Source organism: Nannobrachium achirus (genome assembly GCF_963921795.1).
Source record: "Nannobrachium achirus genome assembly, chromosome: 4".
NCBI classification, from domain to species: domain Eukaryota; kingdom Metazoa; phylum Chordata; class Actinopteri; order Myctophiformes; family Myctophidae; genus Nannobrachium; species Nannobrachium achirus.
In genome coordinates this window covers 55,282,140-55,304,449 of record NC_137813.1, presented here as the reverse complement: position 1 = coordinate 55,304,449, position 22,310 = coordinate 55,282,140, and the positions used below count along the sequence as shown (strand labels likewise).

The following is a 22,310-nucleotide window of genomic DNA, read 5'->3' as shown; positions in this document are numbered from 1 at the left end:
ATGTATTACCTTGTATTGATATTGATGTATTGATGTACCGGTATATTACCTTATTGTAAGTCGCTCTGGATAAAGAGCGTCTGCCAAATGCCTAAATTGTAAATTGCAATTTGTCTCCCCCCACAGGCTCAGGGCAGAATCTACGGCAAGCTTAAGGAGGAGAACTTCTTTGGGCCGAAGGAGGAAGTCAAACTGGAAACACACATCAAAGTGGCTGCTGCCGCTGCCGGCAGGGTGATTGGCAAGGGAGGCAAGACGGTGAGTCGGGAGAAGAAAAATGCTTTTACGCAATTTCAACCTGGCGGTTTTGGGCTTGTCATTCTAAGCGAAAATGTTCAAACATTCTGTATGGCAGATCTGCAAGGTCACAGCGCATGGGGATACAAAGACGGAGATTCTAGATGGGTTACTGTAGCCGTTTGATCTGACACTGTAACCCCGATAGGATACAGAGGGAAACGTTACTAGTTGTTGTCCCTGTATGGTGAAACACAGGATCACGGTTTTAACTTAAGACTTTGTAATGCCAAGGACCCCTAGAATTATATGTATTTGACCGCGGACCCCCATCTCAAATGTTATTTCAGGGACCCCTGAGTTTTTCAAAACTAGATCTACAAGCTCATAATGCGGCACTTAGTGCCACGCTACGAGATTGTATTTGTATACAGTATCTGCTATTAACTCCTGTAGTATACAGTAGGAAGGAAGGCAGTACGTCAACCGATCAGGTCCAAAATACAGGAAAAAAAAAGGACACAAGGAAAGAACAGCAGGAAGAAAACGGCAAGAATGTCAAATGCGTTATAAATAAAATGCATCGAATGTTATCCAGAATTGTAGCATCAGGGCAGTTGGTTAAGAACCTATCTAGATATAGATGGTCTGTTCAATATCTGACCATGGACATGTTTTGCATGTCCACTTCGTGTGACATGCAATGAGCTTGTAGATCAGATTTTTTTTAAATCATGAAAATCTTGAATGTATATTTTAAGCAAACATTTTTAACTCAAATTCCTTTTTCAAGGAATACACTATACAATATACAATGCAATTACTTTAAGAATACTTGTTGTCACTGTTGCTACACTTAAAAGTATCAAATAACAAATGTGAACCTATTATATTGTATCAATATTGAGCTATTTGGCATCAATATCAAGATATTAAATGTTGTCCATAACTTCAGCCCTAACTATCGGTTCTTTTCCCGCCGTAGTGGTATTATTTCTTTATTTTTAGAGGTATTAAAATGTCTTCAAAGGTTTTAAATGTGTACTTTAGAAGTGCGTGCGGATACCATGCCTGTAGCTACTACAGGGAGTTGTGATGACAGTGAGCCTTTACAGCTGTAGCGACTGCAGAGAGGCAGGTGTCCTATATCCATGTGTCCGTGTGTGTTACCAGGTGAATGAGCTTCAGAACCTGACTGCTGCTGAGGTGGTGGTTCCCAGGGAGCAGACCCCCGACGAAAACGACCAGGTCATCGTCAAGATCATCGGACACTTCTACGCCAGTCAGGTATACGTATATCCCTGTACAGTTACACCTCGTAACCATAAATGACCTTGCACCCTAGTTGGGGTCGGCGACAGGGCCTTTCTGTGTGGAGTTTGCATGTTCTCCCCGTGTCTCCTTGGGTTGATACCCTCACAAAAACATGCAGTAATCCTGGTCTCAATAATGCCTCCCCCTGGCCAGCCGGGGCGCTTGATGGAGGGGAAAGGAACTGGTTGGAATAACGTGTTCCTTCCACGCGCTACGTCCATCGTGGGGAAATCCCCCCTGTCAGGTGAAAAGAAACAACTTGGGCTACTCATGCATTGAAGGAAGCATGAGGTCAGTCCGTTGTCTCCCCAGGCGCGGCAGAGGGAGAGCAGAGCCCAGGATTACATAGGCAACTGGCACTGGGTGAAAATGGGTTGCAAAATCGTGGGATAAAAATTATAAAAAATAAAATAAATAAATGACCTCACGCCTTTTACACAGACCTCCAGCACACACCACATGAATAATGATGTTTTATTTTTTTAACACACTACAATAGCACGATGCCATTGTTCATTGTGATGTCACATTTGAGTAGATATCGGCCTTTCCCTAAAACATGGGTATTCAAACTTTTTTGTTTCAGGGCACCCCTGTAAATAACTTTTTTCATCTACGGCACCCCTGAGTTACACTGTTAATTTTTAGAATGTTACATCATATTGGAGAAATATCCGTTTCCATCAGAACTGACTGAAAATAACGTTATACTTGATGTTTATCCACTTGAACCCCAGCATGCCTATTCACAACGTGACCCATTGTGAGCTTGTAGATCTGCTATTTTTGGTGAAGAGAGCTGTCGTAGATGGAAAAATAACTCATCAAGTGCAGTGCAAATCAGGTCTGTTTTACTAAGCATAGTGAAGTGATTTTGATGTAGTGATATTGATGAATTCCAAATATTATCAAATTATCTCGCGGCACCCCTGGACTGCCATCACGGCACCCCAGGGTGCCCCGTCACCCACTTTGAAAACCCCTGCCCTAAAGGACAGATAGACGGGACAGAGCGGGGACAGCGACGCTTGGAAGCAGCGATTTCATATGTAATTCAAACGGGGGATTCTTAACTTGAAACCTTCTGCCCCCTTGTCGTTCCGATGTCCAGTTGGCGCAGAGGAAGATCCGGGACATCCTGACCCAGGTGAAACAGCAGCAGAAAGGGGGGATGAGAGACGGGGGGATGAGAGACGGAGGGATGAGAGACGGAGGGATGAGAGACGGAGGAGGACCCGGGCCCCACCCCCAGGGCCTCACAGAGATGGGAGGCCCCCCGCGCGAGGGAGTGACTCAGGAGCCACGCAGGAAGTGAGGGGCCCCCCGGCCAGCCCGCCCTGAAGGGCGTGGGCCACCACCCTGCCTGACGGACAGACGGACAAACAAGACATAATGGACGGACGAAAGACAGGACGGAAACAGGAGAACGACACACGGACCCAGCGATTAGACAGGAAGTGATGTAAAAGAGGGAGGGGTTATGCCCACTAGCCAGAAAGAAAGAGAAGACGTTTTAAAGAGAGAGTGAGAAGGAATTAAAAATAAGAAAAAAGAGAAAAAGCTAAACGAAATGAATAAAAAAAAAGAGAGGAAAGAAAATAAAACTTGAGAACAGAGACGAGATGCCAGGCCAGAAAGAGAGACTGAATGAAGATGGAGGGATGAAGGAATGGATGGAGAGAGACAGCGGGGGTTAAAGGGTGTTGTCCTCTCAGCGTGCCTTAGCAGAGCCCCGACCAGCTCCTCGTATGACTCTGAATGCCACTGGACAGGCGTGCGCAACACGGCCCGCGCGATTCTGCTACGACGAGGACGGAGCCTACGCCGTAGCACCTGTTGCTCACGCCTGTCCAGATGTGTTCGGAATCCACCGCAGTGCCTAGAATTGAAGAGGTTATAGCTCATGTTGGCTCTGGCCTCTGGTACAGGAGATCAGTGTCTTCTGAGACATGCTGGGAGTCGTTCACGTGGGCCCTTCTGTCTCCCCTTTCGAAACCTCTCCAGACATCTCCAGACAGTCCTTTATTTTAAGGGTGTTTTTTTTTAAGATAGAGATATATGTATAGAAATGTTTTATTCAGAGCTATTATTGATAGAATGCAGTGAGGCGGAGCCGGGAGAGAGGATGAGGAAACCGCTGCAGTGGCTGCACGGGATAGGTCAAAGGTCTGGCAAGAAAAAAGCCCCACCCGCCCCTATCCCTCAGCCAATGAGAGTTTAGCAGAGGGGCCGTAGATGTTAACACTGCTCTTTGAATGCCCCTCCAACTAACGGAGGGGCTAGAGAAAAAAAAAAGTGAAAGAAAAGAGAAAAAATAAAATATGAGGTTGTAAATAAATAATCTTCATGGAATTGTTATTAAACACTGTGTCCCGCCATCTTGCCTTCCCCCCAGTCCCTGGCTCTGCGATGCGTTGCTATGATGATGCCGTGGCCACGGTCAGAGCCAGGTGTGAGTGAGGGTTCAGTTGTGTGGTGACGGATGGCACAGTGAGAGACAGTAAGGTTAGCGGAGGCCGCGGCTAAACCTGCAGTTTTATTGCAGCGCCTTAGCTTCTCGATGTGGAACCGTTAGAACACCAAGGATGTGTTTTAAAAGAATAAATGACAAGCTGCCAGCAGCTATGCTAGCTGGCAGGCGGCCCGCACCTTAAATGGCATATTTTATATATATTATATATATATGATATGTGAGTTAGCCCGGCCCCTTGAGTGAGTGCATTGAAGGCAATGGAGTACAGGCTGCCATTTAAGTCCTACAATGACAGACAGACATGGCGTGTCTGATATCATCTGCTCATTGTCTTATCAGGCTTTGTTCTCAGTCTCAGGTTTAAGGTTCAACTTGGACAGAGAGGGTTCTTTTTCTTCAGATGGTGCTGGCTTTCCTTAGAACATCTAGCACTGAGGTCTGTTTCATGTTTGCATTGATTAACAACAGCACAAAGATGATCTGGGTGTCCATCTTTTCACAATGATGAATGCTTGAAAAAGACCAAATTGGTCCATGGTGAACCTTGATTGAATCTAGCTGAGAAATAACGCCTTGTGTCTCCCAGAAGCTCCTTGCCTTGAGCTCGGAAATGGTGAAATCAGAAAGATGGGGAGCGGCTTCTTCGTTCTCTCTCCCAATCTGCCGAAGGCCTGTGGGCGGAGACTCCAGACCCCGCCTGCGTATGATAATGAGGGGCGGGGTCAAAGACTGGACGCTCTCGCCAAGACTAGAACAGATTAGAGAAGAAATGAGATGAAAAACAAAAAAAAGAAAAAAAAAACTACCTCAGGGTGTAAGTTACCTCAGTATTCCTAACTTTTGTTTTGGTTTTGCTTGCTGGTGTTTTATACGAGAAAAAAAGAAGAAAAAAAAAGAAAAGCTGAGAGTCCTGAATATTTTTTATTTTTTTAAGGAAAAAAAGTATTTTTTTTAGGTTTTGTCTTGTTGCTTTGGGTATTTTTTTCTGTTTTTTCGATGTGTTGTTGGATGCATGTGCTCAGGATGACGAGGAGGTTGTGCTTTATAGCAGAGGAGAGATGAAAGACCGAGTGCCATCTTGCCTTTGTATGGGGGGGGGGGGGGGGAGGGGGGGGGGGTGTGTAGCAACCTCTGGGTCTTCCTGAAGTGTGATTGGAGCATCCGTTTCTTGGAAGACGGAATAATTGGCCAATGGGGAGTGGTGTTACTTGAGAGGAAGATTCCTAAAGTGCATTGGTTGGTGACCGCACACACACGACATCTGAGAGTTCACTAGCTATTGACGTCTACTCGACGGATGACTATTGTTAAAATGTGTTTGTAATACAAGCTGTGATAACCGCTAAAGTATAAACATGCTGCCTCCGAGGAATATGTCCTCAGGGCACACCTGGCTGATGCCTTATTTCTAATGACAATACTCCTCTCTCTCCATATGTGTGTGTGTGTGATCATCGTTGCCTTGTGCCCTGAAGGGACCTTCCTTTCCTGCCTTATTGTGATGATCTCATCACAAAGCGCCAAACTTTTGAGAGTGCTCAACAAGCGCCTAAAGTAACTCAAAACAGCAACGCTTCTGGCCCAAAGCGAGATCTGTGAGATTATAAAGTTGTCGCAACAAAATCACTTTAACTCTGTAGTGTCCCATGTTTGGTGTTTGAAGATCAAACATTTCCTCCAGACCTTCAAATGACATCACTGGGGGGGCGGAAGCGTTCCAGTTATGAGTTGCATTGGAGCACAGCAGTAACGGTCCATCAATGGTCTGTGCCGGAGAGCAATGTAACTGTATAAGAAAAGCTACCTGTACACACACCTTAACTAGCTCTGACTACACTGAATGTGAATATTTATTGCCTGTGCACTGACCACTACACCTCAAACGCTCCCTGTTGGCTGTGTGTGTGTGTGTGTGTGTGTGTGTGTGTGTGTGTGTGTGTGTGTGTGGGTGTGGGTGTGGGTGTGTGTGCACGTGTGTGCGTGCATAGGTGCATAGGTGCATAGGTGCGCGCGCACACACAAACACGCACACGCACATACGTACACGTGCACATATGTGTGTTTATGGTTGAAAGAGTGTGTGCTTTGTGTTAAGTTGGATTTAAGTGTTGATTTTCGTGGTGGGGAAGTGGATGGGTGGGGGGAAAAAAGCAGAAAAAAGTAGGACAAGACCCTATGGTCCTCTTGTCAGCGAACGACTGACAGAGGAGAAATCAAGGAACCTTTAAAAATGGGAGCAAATAAAGCAAGAGAGTTGGAAAAAAAGGAAAGAAAACCGCAACACAAAAATAATCAATGGAAAGCTGTACATAACGATTGCCATTGCAACACTTTTGTATTTTTGAAATAGGAGAAACAAAAGTTTTCATTTGAGGAAAAAAAAATGCATACAAATCCACAGAGGGTTGGAGCTGTTGTAGTTGTAAGAGTAGAGAATCATGACGCCTAATTTATGCTGTGTCACGTGACAACGTATAAATCAGGCTTTAGTCAGATGGTTGAACGACACTGCCAGGTGATCAGTTTGTCTCCTTTTTTTTTGCCTTGCCTTGCCTTACCTATTTCTCACGCTTGCCAACATCAAACATCAGCAGCTCCCCCAAAGTACAGTAGTTCACCTTCGACAGGCAACAAGTCTATATTCTGTTGTTTCTATGCTTCCATTTTTGTCAAAGAGATGGCAACTTCACGAGTCAACAAAACATGGCAACGGATGTTAACGCATAGTGTTCAGGGGTCATCGACATGTCCGTACACAGACAAATGTGTCTGTGGCAAGACTTTTTTTTTTACACATTATTACAGTATAATGTTCTTATTTTGACCATAAGACCCAATTACTGAATGTCCACAAGAGTCCATTAGTAGCTTACAAGTGGTTCCCCTTAACTCTGAGAGTGTATAAATGGAACCAGATGGACCCGTAAGGACCCATTTGGTTCCATTTGTACACTCACAGAGTTTCGGACCTGTTATGGTCATTCAGGGCTATCTCTTTATGTGTTTCTGGTAATATTATTGTCCACTCAATTTTGACAAAAATGTCCACCACAAGCCAGCATGTTGATGACCCCTGTTTATGTTGCATACAAACACGGTTTGATCTGGCATTTCAACCTCATCAACTCTGGCATCTCTATGTTAGGGCATTTTCTTTTTTAGGTGAAAATGTTTCAAGGTCACCTAGGCAGCTATACCACTCTAGTTCTGCATGGATTACTGCCCTGCCAAGACAAACACCAGCAATCACTTTTTTCCATGTATGAAGATTAACGCTTGTAAATAGGGCTTAAATTTCAACGGAAAGCAAAAAGTTGTAACCACACATTCTACTATAAAGACTGTGCTGTATGTTTGTGTAAACACACCGGGACAGTACAAATTCAAAGATGATAGGCCTACACAGTTTCTGCTAATTGGCTTAATTTGCAGGACTGATTACAAAGAACAGGCCTGTCATGGACAGAACTCGTAATGTCAACATTTTGAGACCATGAAGTTGCTTTCTCTCTCTCCAACCCATAGAGCTCTGTTCACAAACACCAAGACACCGCTGTTTAGAATTCATTCTTCAGCCTGCAGCCATTTAAACTGGCTACATAACGTAGATTTTTTTGTTTTAATGTTATTCTACTTTTGGTTTATTTTATTTGTTTAGTTGAATGTTCTTTTATTTTATCTTTTTGGTTTTGTTTTTAAGAATACAGCAAGCTTTATTTTGGACATGACATCTGGGGACATATACTGTTGCACTAATTGATGAAATATGACGACAAACGTCAATCTATCGAAGATTGAGAACCTCCTATAAATAACATCTGAGATGTAATGCAACTTTAGTAAGGAGGGGAGGAGGAAAGGTGTTTGTGCGTCTGTCTGTGTGTGTGGATGGAAGAGGGAGGAGGGTGCAGGGTTAATGGCTGACCTGTAACAGAAATGAGAGATGTCGGAAAGACTTTGAAGCCTTTTATTATTACAACTAGAATGGGCAGGAGAGTTTGCACACAAACAAACACACACACACACACACACACACACACACACACACACACACACACACACACACACACACATACACACACTTGCACGCACGCACACACACACACACACACACACACACACACACACACACACACACACACACACACACACACACACACACACACACACACGCACACGCACACTCTCTCTCTCCAATGAAATGTGACATTCATCATCTCTCCCTCTCCCCTCCTTTATTCTTTTCATCTTCCCATCCTAAAACACTCCCTCTCTCTTCCTCTTTTTTGTGCCCCTCTGTTAGTTCAGCAGAAGAGGAGGACATTTTGTATTTCTTTTGTTTTATGAAACTCATTTCGTTTTGGAGCGGACAGGAACGCTCTCTCTCGCTGGCCTACGTCGTGTTCGTTTTGCAAACTTCTGTTCGGACAAAAACAAACAAACTACATATTTGAAGCATCACCTTTGTTCCAAACATTTTCCAATTCTCTAGTTTTTTGGAAAATGAAAAGGGACACATTCTTATTTTTTTAGAGTTTTTGTTTCCTGTCTTTTCTAATGCACAGATTTCCTAACAAAAGCGGCTTATTCAAACTGTGTAGGCCTACCCCATTAGGTGACGATAACGGTGCCAAACACTAATGGTGGGTTTCATTCCAAAATGTTAATCAGACATTTTGAGAAGCAAAGCCGACATCTTGAAAGTTCGCAAATATAATGAACCTTTGAAGAACATTAACATCTTTTGAGGAGAGGTCTCAGGATGGCACCTAAACGCTTTAGTTTTTGTCTTGTAATTTTCACGGTATTAAAAAAGAGAGAGAAAAAAATACAGTATGCATTTAAAGGGCTGTTGAGACTGCAGAGACAAACACAAAAATCCTGCTACTCACTGGTTTGTCACACAATATCGTAACTCAACGCCTCCAGCAAAAGGTTTGCGTTCACCCAGGGACAGACAAAATCAGATTGTTGATTGGTGACCCTTTGGGGCACATAGGCCTACCTGATCTCCAGGGTTGTCTGCACATGTGAAACTGGATTATCTGTGGTTCTTTAAGACATCTTTAAGACGGTCAGCTTTGAAACATATACCTATTCTGTACTTATACTGTATGTAATCTAATCTGTTCGGAAAATAGAAATGGCTTTCTCCTCTTTCATACCAAGTGAGTTGATGCATGTATTGGCGAGCAGACATAGCCCTGACACAATTTTTGAATCTGAAACCACAAACTGTCAAGTGTAGCTAATTATTAATGTATTCAGACAGCCTTATTTCTTCAAGCTATATATAAATAAATAAATACATAAATCTTACCGTTTTAGCAGATAATTATGCTTTTAAGAGATGTCAAACGTTTTTTTAATGATACTGAAACTTCAACAAGAAATGACTGAGGCTGTTTTCAACCAAGTTTCTTGTTCAAAAGTTTTGTTTTTTTGTTATAACCTCTTGAAATTCCTTGGCAATATGATCACAAACCAAGCGAAATGTATTCAAACTATAGCATCACTACCAGCTGACGCTGTGAGATTATTTCAGTCACTGAGCTTGAGCGACTGTTGCACGTTGTTGTTTGTAACTGTTGACCTGCTTCACAGGCGTTAAGTCACTATACGGCAACAGACAGTCAGACAGACAGACAGACAGACAGACAGACAGACAGACAGACAGACAGACAGAAGGACTCCTAGCTCTTGTAGAGGACAGTTCGCTGTGATGACACACAGTCTTCTAGTGTGTCGTTTTCTACCCTGCCTCAGAGGCAAAGGGATGCTCATTAAGACATAACTAACCTCTTGACACATAACTAGGAACGCTACCTCATAAAACAAGTCAGCCACAACATTAATGTTGTTTCTCCTTTGTAAAAAGAAAAAAATAAAGAAAAAGAGACAAGAGCAGGTTGTCAGTCGATCAGACAGAGTGAGATACAGACAGACAGACGGACAGACAAAACAGACAGACAGACACGCAGACACAAAAGACACAGTGCATGTCATGGTCATGATTATGTTCCCCCTCTTTTACTTTAATTTATTTTTATTTTCATTTTACATCCCTGACTTAAAGATGGGACTTAAAAAAAGAAAGAAAGAAAACAAAGGAAAAAAAGGACCCATTTGGGGTTGGGGGCATGGCAGTGGAGGGCAGCAGGGGGGCAGTGCATTGGCATAGAAGGAGATGGTATGTGTTTTGTTCACTGCTGTTGTGGGTCTTTTCCTAAACGAGGAAGCTTAACAAATTGTCGTGACCTCAACATACATGATGCTTTCAAACTCTCTTCCCACCAAACCCTCACATTACTAATTATCACGTGACCCAGAGAACCAGGAAAGCAGCATTTAGTTTTAAACTAAAACCTGGAGACACTCCACTGTCCACTTCATTCACCAGGATGGAAATCAGTGTTTCAGCGGTAAATGCTTTTATTTCAGTTCCAGACTTTGAACGGATTAATTCTGCTTTATATCACAATGTTGCAGTCTGGGAAGTAAACATGTAGTGCGACATCACGGATCCCCAATTTTTGCTCACACAATGATGTGTGTTTGGTCAAATTCTTGTGTAATATGTAACGTATCTCTAGACTATTGTTTTCCTCATGGTCATCTGGCATCATTGCACAGGTTAACATGGGTGAAACTGCAGTGAACTGCAGGCCCCAACAGCAGGCGGCAACCTTGTTCTGGCCTGCACAACCCACAATCTTCCCTCCTTCCTGCCCTGCTGCCCGAATTCCCCCAACCTGTGACTTCACTTCCTGAATCAAGGGGCACGATATCTGTAACCATGTCATTATTTTTGTTGATCTACCTCTTAGGAAAAAAATAGGAAAAAAAAAAAAAAAAAAAAGCTTTTTTGAAAAAGGACACAAAAAACGAACAAAACAAAATAAAAAAATAAAAAAAATACAACAATTGGAATGCTCAAATGAATTCTAGATAAATAATCTAACTGGGTAGCAGCATCTCCATATACTGTAGTGATAGTCTATTAAAATAAAATAACTTTTACTTCTTCCAAAGATGATTTTACTTTCTTTTTCCATTAGTTGTTTTTTGAAAGGATTATTACATGGGAAAATAAACTGAAAGGAGGAGAGATGAACTTACCACCAGTTTTTTTTTTCTTCTTTAAAAAAAGAGATTTCATTCATTCATACATTATACGATTTGATTTTTTTTTTTGTTCCTCATTAAACTTACGCCTTTTTAACCTTAACAAGATTGTCCATCTTTTATTTTTGTTGCTTTGTTGTTTTTTTCCTCACTCTTTGATTGCTTTTTTTTCCTCCTCCAAATGACAAAGGATTGTATATGTTGTGTTTGGATGCATTTAGAATTCTGTTTCTTTCTCTTAGTTTCTCTCTGTCTCTCAAGTCTGATTTATATTTCGTTATAGGACAGTGTTGCACGCCGAAAACAGCTCACAGGGTGCCTGTGTAGAGATTTTCGTCATGTGACACAATTGTTAAGACGGGGGATAAATTAGGCGTTACTCCTGAGCTAGAGTGCCCTGTGCGGGGTTCCTCCTGCCTAAACCATAGCGGTGACAAAAACCTTTCTCTTTCTAAATTCTTCACAGTTTTGTTTCTATTTCCATTCTTCTAATGAGTCATTAAAAAATAAAGAAAAAGTAAAGGACCTGTTGTTATTGGCTGGCCTTGGAGCCAGATGGGGTGGGGGTAGAAAGAGGGGGGCATTGTGGAACCTTCTCTCACTCTCTTATTGAAATGCACTAAAATCTAACTGTGCCACCATGGATGACCCAGACATAAAAAGTCTGGTCTTCTAATGAAGTCTGCCCTGGTCTTCTTAAGAGATCAAATGAAAATACATTATTGTATTATTATTATTATTGTTATTATTATTACCCCTATTAAACGTATTATTATTTGGGAATGATGCTATTACATTAGGTTATTATTGTGAACACTGTAGCTGGTTAAGACTTCCATAATAAGACCGGTCTCCTGTCTGGCTTTGAATTCTACCATTGCATAGATAGATTCAGGCCAATGAAAACATACAATACAAGATTATCAATGTACAGCTGAGATGAGATGATGTGAGAAAAGGTTACTGTCTCTGTAGTGCCTCCCTCCAGCCACTTGGGGGCACTGTGGTATTTACAGTATATGGACGTTCACCCTCTGCCTGCCTGATTCCTCTAGTCCTCTCATCAACACTTGTTTTAAAACTCCTTGTAAACAAAACAGAACATAGATATGAATGTGTTATTAAAAGACAAGAAAATGGACCTGTAAGTTTGCCATTTCTTTCTGCTTTCTGTTTGACTCTCTCTCTCTCTCTCTATCTCTCTCTCTGTGTGTGTGTGTGTGTGTGTGTGTGTGTGTGTGTGTGTGTGTGTGTGTGTGTGCTATCAGCAGTCAAATACATGATGATTAACCTACAAAGAAATGTTGCCATACGGTAGACCTGGTTGTAGTAAAACAAGGGTCATTTTCCAACTTACAGTAAAAACAACATTGCTATATTATGTATTGTGTTCTATGATTACAATTACATCTAAAGATGCTTCTCCTTCATTCACGTTTGGTGAATGTAGCCTTGGCCAGGAGGAGTTCATGTCTTCAATCTCTTCATTGGGTGTTTCTGAACCTCAACACCCTCCCGATGGTGGGTCGGCAGTGGTGGCCAACTCACTGCCCATCTCCTCCTCCTGGCCAAGGTTAAACTCATCTCTCCTGCTCCATGACCAGCAAGAGGCTCCTCTGGGGAGATATTGGATGGGTCCCTCCTGAGGTCTTGAGGTGACACAGGTGTGTAATAATACAAGCATTATGTTGTCTCAGTCGGGTGGAAACCTCAGGTGTCCAAAGCTGTACTGCACAACATGTTCCATGGCAAAGTGTTGTGAGCTTGTAGATGCCAAGCTTGTAGTTGTGAGCTGCCATGTTTGACACATTTTGACAAATCTTCTCTTAAGGGGAACCCTGGCATAAAACCAAAAGGTGGGGGTCCTGTCATGAACATGGGACACCTGTTTGAGAACCATTGGTGTATGAGGAATCAACTCTACAGACAGCTCTTTCATAATGTTGTTTGACAGAAAGCTAAAGCATTACTGAATAATCAACTAAGATGAATCAACCACAAACACATCTTCCTGGGAGGTCCACTTGCCATTGGCCTACAACAGGGATCGATCATCGCCATGCTGGCTTGTGGTGGACATTGTGTGTGTGTGTGTGTGTGTGTGTGTGTGTGTGTGTGTGTGTGTGTGTGTGCGTGTGTGTGTGTGTGTGTGTGTGTGTGTGTGTGTGTGTGTGTGTGTGTGTGTGTGTGTGTGTGTGTGTGTGTGTGTACAAAACAATAGAATCCAGTTGCAGCCTATTTCTTTTACAATTTTACACTTTGTACACATATGTAACACTACAAGTCTAGCATGTGGAAATGTAATAATTGTAACACATCTACATGTCTATGTTGTGTCACACCACAATGGCTCCTTTCTTTTTGGCAACACGGCAAGACCCACGCATTTGATGTGGAACCATTCAATGCTACATTTAGTGTCTCCACAAGCCACCATGTCACCCTCTTCTGGCTGTCTGCATGTGCACCACAGTTCTGTTGTGTTCTCATCAGGTTGGCTCTGTCTTGCCTGTTTTGTTGTCTTGGTAGTGTTCTTGTTTTCTTGTGCCCGTTTTACTCTTGCCTGTGGGTTAGGCAAGATTTGTGCCCGTGCAGTGAAATCACAGGAAGACGCACTTTGTGGTAAACTAATCGCCCCTACCACCCAATAGGACTTCATCCAGACACAAAACTCTTTGTAGAGCTCTTCCATGGGTACTTCTGACACATCCTGGCGTCGACGACCTCGGCAAGTGCGTTGTAACGTTCTCTCCACTGATGCACTTGTCAAGGTCCTTCTTCGTCTTTGCAGCAGATGTGTAGTTGATTTTGTACATAGGGAGTTCCAATTCTGCATTGCTGGGAGCCGTCAAGTAGGTAGACTGTCAGTGCATGTCCTGATGGAGTGAGAGAGAGAGAAACAACAAATATTACCAGGTTTTGTCATAATTCAGTTGTCGTGGCAATGCAATGCAGCTATGAAGATAAGAAGTACCAAAAACCACACAGACACCTGTCGTTGCTTTTTATATCACCAAATATGCAACGTTGGCCATGAACGCAGCAACAGGTGAGCAAGACTCTCTCAGTCCAGCCATGCATTCGCAGTGTGCAGCACCAACTTGCCCATTGTAAGTGAGGCTGACCCATGGCTTGAGGCTTACCCATAGCTTGAACCATTGAGTGTAAAACCTAGAACAAAAACAACATTGAATTCAGTTTCACTCATTTTTGAGCGGTGCTAGCCGCTGCTCCAACATGTGACTTTCTGTATGTCCTATCTGTATGTAGTATGTACCTTTTGTGATTGGAAAATAATGTTGTCCAATGATGCCCCCTGTGGGTCTATACATCATCATCATCATCATACTCTACTTGGTGTGCTACTTGAACCCACATGGTTTCTTCAGGAAAGTATTTTCTTGTGTGAACTGGAGCACCGATCGATCAAATGGCGAATTACTACTCCAAAAATATGTCTATGCATTACCTTATGCTACTCTGGATTAAGAGCGTTTGTTGGTAGCTGGACTGTTGTTTTGGCTGGATACACACTGTCACACTTTGTGATAACTAGTAAGACGCCTCAGGGCGACAAGCGATGTGTCATGCACCATGTCTTGGCCGTCTGGCCAGTGATATATATCGGACCAGTTACCCATATGAAGATCCATGTACTGTAAATGGAGATATGCTGTGAGACCCCAAACATGCTTACTCAGTTATTTGTTATGTGAAAATCCTATGACGTCTATCACATCTGACATCATACATACAATCCCTTTTATGCCCATACATGGAGATCCCTGTCTGAAGTCTCTGAACCAGCCACACAGATATGGGCTGTCTTCCTTCATATAGGGCATTGCAGTTTAAGAAAAAAGAACACACACACACACACACACACACACACACACACACACACACACACACACACACACACACACACACACATATATATATTCAGCTTTCTAATTAATCGTGGCATGCAAAAAATAGTGTTTATTGTCATGATTCCTCACAAGCCAGGGTGGCTTTGTCCGATCGAGGCTTATCAAATGTCTATGGATGAAATTAAATTTAATCAGGGCTTAAACTGCGATGCCCTATGGGCATTCTCATATGAAGTCCTGTTAGATATGGGCTTAATATTTACTAGTAATAGAAATGTCTTCACCAATGCGTTTTTAAAGGTGTGTAATAATATGTACTAAAAGGTTGAAATTCAACTTCTGGGGGAAACCTCATAAAAAACTGATTTGTGTTTGTGTCCCATTAATTTACTATACAAGAAAAAAAAATCTGCTTTAAGTAGCATGTGAGGGTAGAAGGAGCGAATACACTTCCCGGCAGCGGCACCTGCCGCGGCGTCGCCGGACTTGGTACGTGCCGCTGCCGGAAAATGCATTCGCTGTCCCTCTGTGAGGGGTCAAACTAGGGTTTTTTCATGATGCTGAATCCATTGCAAGCATTTGTTTTGCAAGAAAAACATTCCTTGGGCTAAAATCGGACCCACAGAACGATGGTTTAGTGATGAATCGTCACTTTTCAAATTTGTGGGGGCCATTTGTAGCACATGGAATGTTTTTCGTGCAAAACAAATGCTTGCAATGGATTCATTATTACACACCTTTAGAAACACATTGGTGAAGAAATTTCTTGGTAACGATTTACTTTGCAGATGTTCTTATGTTCCCCTTACTATTAAAGATTCTTCTGTGATTAATGTAAAAAGTATATTTTTATGTCATGCTACACCCCCCTCATTTATTTTGACCCTCTAATGCTGTTTTTGCGGGTCATTTTGACCCGGGGGATGTTTGGTTTAAAAAAACAAAAAAACAAAAAAAACAATACTAATATAAATTTTAATTTAACAAATCATCATCATACAGTTGCAATTCCAAACAATCCAAATGATAGAAATGGTAAAATAAACAGTGAACTTGTTGAAGCATCTGACAAGAGAAAGCACTGTTCAGTGTGTCCTACAACAGCAGACAGGAAGACAGACTGCTTGCAGGAGGTGCAAGAAGCTCATATGTGCCGTGTTTGTGAAGCATGCAGGGGCGATGAAGTTTCAATATTGAGCTGGGTGCTCGTTTTGACCCCGCCCCTTTATGCCCCCCCCCCCCCCCCCCCCCCCCCCAATTGTATAAGTAGCTCTGGATAAAGAATTTAATTCAACTTTGTCACAATACATAACTCGTTTTATCCTGCTCTTATTTCAATATTAATTATTATGCCCTACAATGTTGTAGGCCTATGCCTTCTGTAATCTCGGCATTATGAATGAGCTAGGGCTCTGCTACGCTCAATGTATTTTCGAGAAAATAAATTAAGTTTAAATGTGAATAAAGGAAGGGAAATTCAAGCTACTGTATAGTGAAAGTTAGAAATGAACTGCTTTGCATCGCACTGACTACAGTGAGTGAGAGAGAGAGTGAGCGAGCCGACGCTCGATTAGCAGCCCGGCCGTCAGTGAAGAAAAAAGAAAAGTAGGCCTACTCACATGTTTTACTTAAGTAACTAAAAGTAGAAATACTCTGTTAGAAGTCCCATGTCCAAAATGTACTTGCATAATGACGTTTTGGTATCAAAATGTACTGTATAAATAAAACGTAGTCATTTGCAGAATGTCCCATTTCACAGGTTTTCACAAATATGTAGCCTACCATAGATACAAATATTTTAGCAGATCTATAAGCTCACAAATTATATCTAAGCGTCGCATTGTGATCTTGTATTTTCATTTCTAATGGCCTAAATATATAGACTGAACTGGTTAATGTATGCCTTTATAATAATCGAAATCTGCAAAGTAACTTGGCTGTTTTCAAATATTTGTAGTGGAGTAAAAGTAGCCTACAATACTTGCCTCTGAGAAAGCCTCAAAATTGTACTTGGCCTACAGTAGGCTACTTGAGTGAGTAGCCTATAATGTAATTTGTTACTTTACACCACTGCAGCCTGGCCCATCAGAACCGGTTGAACATGTAATAGCAGACAGACTTGTGTATTGGAAGCAATTAGCATGAGTGACTGGGGGTCGCAACAAGCTCCAGCAGCGATTTAGCAAGACAATGGGACATTGGGACCGTAGCGCCGTTTGGGGGGGAAAAACGGACCAAAAGACAGAAGAAATAGGTCGATAGCCTGAAAAGTGGGGTGGCAGTCCGGTCCAAACAGACCCGGCTCCAGTGCCTATGCTAGGAATTTTCGGCGAGAAATCAATGGGGTCTCATTAGAGTTCTCAACGGGCCTGAAAATTAAGGCCCGGCCCTAACTGGGCCCGAGTGGGCCGGCCCGAAGCCCGGCCCGACCCTAACAATTATCATCATTTTCGGCCCGAAAACCCGAAAGCCCGAGAGAGAGAGAAAGAAAAAAAGAAACGTCGCCACTCGCCAGTAGGCAGCTGGCAGCACCAGTGTCTCAAATTACAATAGTGAGAGAGAATGCACATATAATAGTTGGCGAAATGGCAACTTCACATGTTAAATTGTTCATGAAACATGCAAGGTTCTGCACAAAATGTGCTAACGTTAAATCCCTGTTGTTGTCAACAGTCAATCTCAATCATACAGCTCTCATCCTCTCTCCCCCTGCCGTCGCTGCCTGCGTGATTTATGTTTCGTCCTTTCAACGGTCACGCATCAAACACAGGCAGCTGGCTCGACAGATCTATAAACCCAAATCGTGTTCATCTAGCTTGCATTCTGGGCTTGCAGATCTGTTGTTTAGTGCGCGACACGGTCGACACCACCTAACCACCATGCTTAAACATACACAACTCAGGCAACAAGCGGCGCGCTGCGGCTGTAAACCCTTTAATATAAATGCACACAGCAGCAGCAAAGGACACTTGATTAACCAGAAAGCATAATGGAATTATTAATATCTTACCAGAGGAGATGATCGTCTCTATAAGGTAAGAGGATGTCAACGTATGGTGATTTTAGGTTGATCATGTTGATGTTGTTGTAATACAATCCTCTTAAGTCCTTGTCAATAATATCCAGGTTGGTTCCGCTTTTAAACTAGTTTTCTTGGATTTATACTTATTACAAACTTGTGAAATTGTCTGCTGCCTTTTAATTTAACATGCAGCTCTGCTCGAAACTTTCATCGTAGCCGCTCAACACAGAGCTAACGGTGACTCGCTGCTGTGCTGTGAATTTCCGTATATCCAAAGGTTTCGATTGTGACGTCATCACAACAACCAGACTGCTCTATGAGACTGATAGACTATACTTCCGTATGCGTCACGTATTATCCTTGGTCCATTGGTTAGGAACTTAGCCAGGCTGCAGTGCTGCGCTGAAGACAGTCAGACAGCGATATGCGCCTGTTCTCTGTTGCTTGAGTGACGGAGCCCGGGGCCCGGCCCGGCCCGACTAATTATTATAATTTTTGGGCCCGGCTCGGCCCGATAATGTCGGGTCGGGTCGGGTCGGGCTCGGGCTGAATTTGAGAACTCTAGGTCTCATAGCTGTACGCTTGAGCTCCCAGGCGTACCCTATGTTACCGCCCCTGGAAGCATGTGCTTCCTAGTGTATATGTACAAGTGCACATTCATGTGACATTAATGTATGTTCCCATGTTCACATGTGTGTTCAGCTCTTATTTTACATGCATTTCAGCAACCAGTTAAAACGCCTAGCTCTTTCAGTGTTTAATGTGATATAGCAAAGCATAAATGCAAACATTTACCATATACTGTATATCATATGAATTGTTTGGAATTGAGACAAAGTCAATGTATGATGATGAGTTGTTAAGTTAAAATTTATATTAGTGTTGTTTTTTTAAACCAAATACAACAACAAAGGTGAAGTGAATCTGAACAGAACTTAAGGGTTAATATTGATGACATTGCGACAGGGAACTCCATATATGGGCATAGGGCCTGGGTTTGATGCCTGGGGATCTCCATATAGGCTATAAGCACAAGGGGCATCATCTGGGAATGCCCATACTGAATATGGACATTTTATTTATTTTATCCTTTATTAATATATATCCATATACACATATTGACATATGGATATATATTAACGTGTAGGGGGAAGGTAGGGTGTAAATCAGAGTAAAGCAGGCTCTTGGGCCAGTTAGGGCCTGGGATTGATGACATCAGAAATCTCCATATATGGGCATAAAAGGGATTGCTCACTGGGAGGGCAGATATTATATAGCCTGTTTTATCCACATTTTAACGAGGTCTACCCTGTGTCCCCTCACTTAAAAATAAAATATAATAAATATATTTGTTATGTTTACCGCATAGTGGAGATATATTTGCCCTTATTCCTGGCTTACAATTATAATATGGTATTCTAAAAAATACACATATTCTACATACTTGAAAAGTGGGAATAGTTCAATAGCACTCTGGTTGCTGCCCACACAGAATACAAAACACTGATGCTGCCCTTCAAAGCCACCAAAGGTATGTACATTGCTCTGGATTAATGAATGCCTAAATTGTAAATTAAGTAACAAAAGTTAAAAAAAAAAAAAAATCACACCCGTGTGAACTGAGCAGTGGTCGTGGAGGCTGCGTCATCCATCCATCAATAATCCATCCATCCATCAATAATCCATCCATCCAGCATCCACCGTGTGTGTGTGTGTGTGTGTGTGTGTGTGTGTGTGTGTGTGTGGGCCTGGCCTGAACAACAGCGCCCCTCCCTTAACATGTGTGGTCACAAAAGGTACTGTAGGCTACATACAGACACGGAGACAGACAGACAGACAGACAGACAGACCCACACACACGGCCACGTATAGGAGCGTTGTGACCACCGCTCAAAAAAAGGCTGGGCTAGGCTAGGGCCCAGCCAAATCAAGAAGGGGCGGGTCGGGGCTTGACTGTTGACAACTGAAATTGGCGATGGGCGCGTTACTTATTATTTTCCATTAAATAACACATGATATACTTTGTCCTAACCTCGCGTCACCAGACTTTCCACATAGGAGGGGAACTTTGTCCCGCTCATTTTAGAGGGACAATAGAGCATGTTGTAGGTGGTAAAACATTAGCAGAAACTAAGACACCTCCCTCCTTGTGGCAGAATCACCCAATCCTGTGCTGGGATTTGTAACCGAATCAAGAAGGGGCGGGGTCGGGGCTGCATCTTTTTTTGGCCACGCCCAGTGTTGAGCAGGCTGCCTGTCCTCCCTTACGTCCTCAGAACACAGATAAAAAGGCATGGCTTTGAGCAGGAGAATCATTCACTTCTGAATCTGCAACTGAACTGAAGCTGAAAAATGAGTGGGCGTGGTAAGGGAGGAAAGGGACACAATTAACAAATGCCCTTTTGTTAATTGTGACGAAGATGAAACTATAGAGCACCTGCTGGTTGATTGTTCCAGATCGCAGTATGTGTGGGGGAAAATGGCCCGCATTGGTTTCACTGTAAAACTGAGTTATAACGCGGTAATGTAGGCCTATGGTGTTTTTGACGAGAAGCTTTCACCCATGGACCAGGACTTTTATTGGTCTGTTGTATGTACCACAGTGAATAAACTGTGGAATACACGTTGTGCAATGACTATTAAGCAGGAGGCCATCTCTGGAGAGGTGGTCTTTAAACAGATAATTACTGAGTTGAAGAGACAAAGAACTTTGGACTCTAAACAAGCTATAATGAAGCCGTGGCACCTTTTGACTTTGTAATATGTACTACTTTGCTCTTATATTTATTATATTTCTATTTTTCTATTATGTTTTTTGTTGCTAAAGACTCGGACCTGATATTGAATAAGGGGAGGGGTTAAAACGGAAAGTAATGACCTTACAAATATATTCTATATGCGTCTATTATTTTGTATTTAAATGCATTTGAATTTTGAAAGTGTTGCTTTTGAATTGTATGTATTTTGAAAGTGCTGAAATGATTGTAAACTGCCAAATTTCAATAAAGTTTATTTAAAAAAAAAAAAAAAGTAAGGGAGGAAAAGGACTAGGAAAAGGAGGCGCCAAGCGTCATCGCAAGGTTCTTCGTGATAACATCCAGGGCATCACTAAGCCCGCTATCCGCCGTCTGGCTCGCCGTGGCGGTGTGAAGCGTATCTCCGGTCTGATCTACGAGGAGACTCGCGGTGTCCTCAAGGTATTCCTGGAGAACGTGATCCGTGATGCTGTCACCTACACCGAGCACGCCAAAAGAAAGACCGTTACCGCCATGGATGTTGTCTATGCTCTGAAGAGGCAGGGACGCACTCTGTACGGTTTCGGAGGTTAATGATGCTGACTTTATCTACCAAACAACAACCCAAAGGCTCTTTTAAGAGCCGCCCACACGTTCTCCAAAGAGTTGATTCTATATCGATGAGGTGGACATAAAGCCGAATTAAGCTACTGTATACTGACTGATTACTGCCCAGTCTGCCCTTCAAAGAGTGCAGTAACTGCGATGATGTGCGATCATCATTGTATTACAGCTGCTCAGTGACGATTTTCAATCAGCAAGATAGGCTACGAGTTAATAATGTGCACTCATGCATAATCACCTATTGCAACAGGATTCTTTTGACAAATTAAACTAACATGGCATTTTAACCATGCTACTACGCTTTGAAACCACGAATCCATTGTAGGCCTACTGAATCTGACTTAATGTAGTAGACTAAATTCACGCCCGCTTTTGCCAGCACTCACACTCACTGACTCACACACACTTATAGCCTAAATGAAATACATAAACTGTTCACTTACTGAGCCGCCTGGGTGAAAACGAAAGGTTTCGTACGAAACCATGGTTTTCTTAGTTTAGGAGAAATGCACTCCTCTTGGGTTATCGCGCCTCCTAGCGTGCGATACAGAGCTACACATATGCTCCCGAATGACACAGTCGGAGGGTATGCCAGTCAAACGCCCCGCCCCACCCGTGGGCATAAGGCGCGAGACTGGCATGTGTACTTCCTCTTAACAACACCGTTCCTCTGCACGCAACATGCGCGCGAAGGGGCGTTTGAGGAGTGCATTTCTCCTAAACTAAGAAAACCATGGTTTCGTACGAAACCTTTCGTTTTCTGTCATTTACTCGAAATGCACTCCTCTTGGGTCACATAAACCCCCGGAAGCGCACACCCTCAAAATCCGCCCGCTCCGCCTGACAGGAGACCACACCCCCGGCGTGGCCCCTCCCCCACGGAGCCCCGAGCCCACCGGACTCGAGAG

The 22,310-nt window shown here is 42.8% G+C and overlaps 2 protein-coding genes across 2 annotated transcripts in view; both read left to right on the top strand.

The window, feature by feature from the left end:
• The window catches only part of igf2bp1 (insulin-like growth factor 2 mRNA binding protein 1), a gene marked incomplete at both ends in the record, with an annotated part of 64,610 nt that extends 61,744 nt beyond the window's left edge, over positions 1–2,866 (top strand). Inside the window, 3 exons of the mRNA XM_080724665.1 lie at positions 127–258; positions 1,411–1,524; positions 2,663–2,866. Coding sequence (XP_080580791.1) covers positions 127–258; positions 1,411–1,524; positions 2,663–2,866 — 450 coding nt within the window. The remainder of the gene's footprint in view (positions 1–126; positions 259–1,410; positions 1,525–2,662) is intronic.
• The window catches only part of LOC308284040 (histone H1-like), a gene marked incomplete at both ends in the record, with an annotated part of 409,737 nt that overhangs the window by 307,157 nt on the left and 80,270 nt on the right, over positions 1–22,310 (top strand). The window lies entirely within an intron of this gene.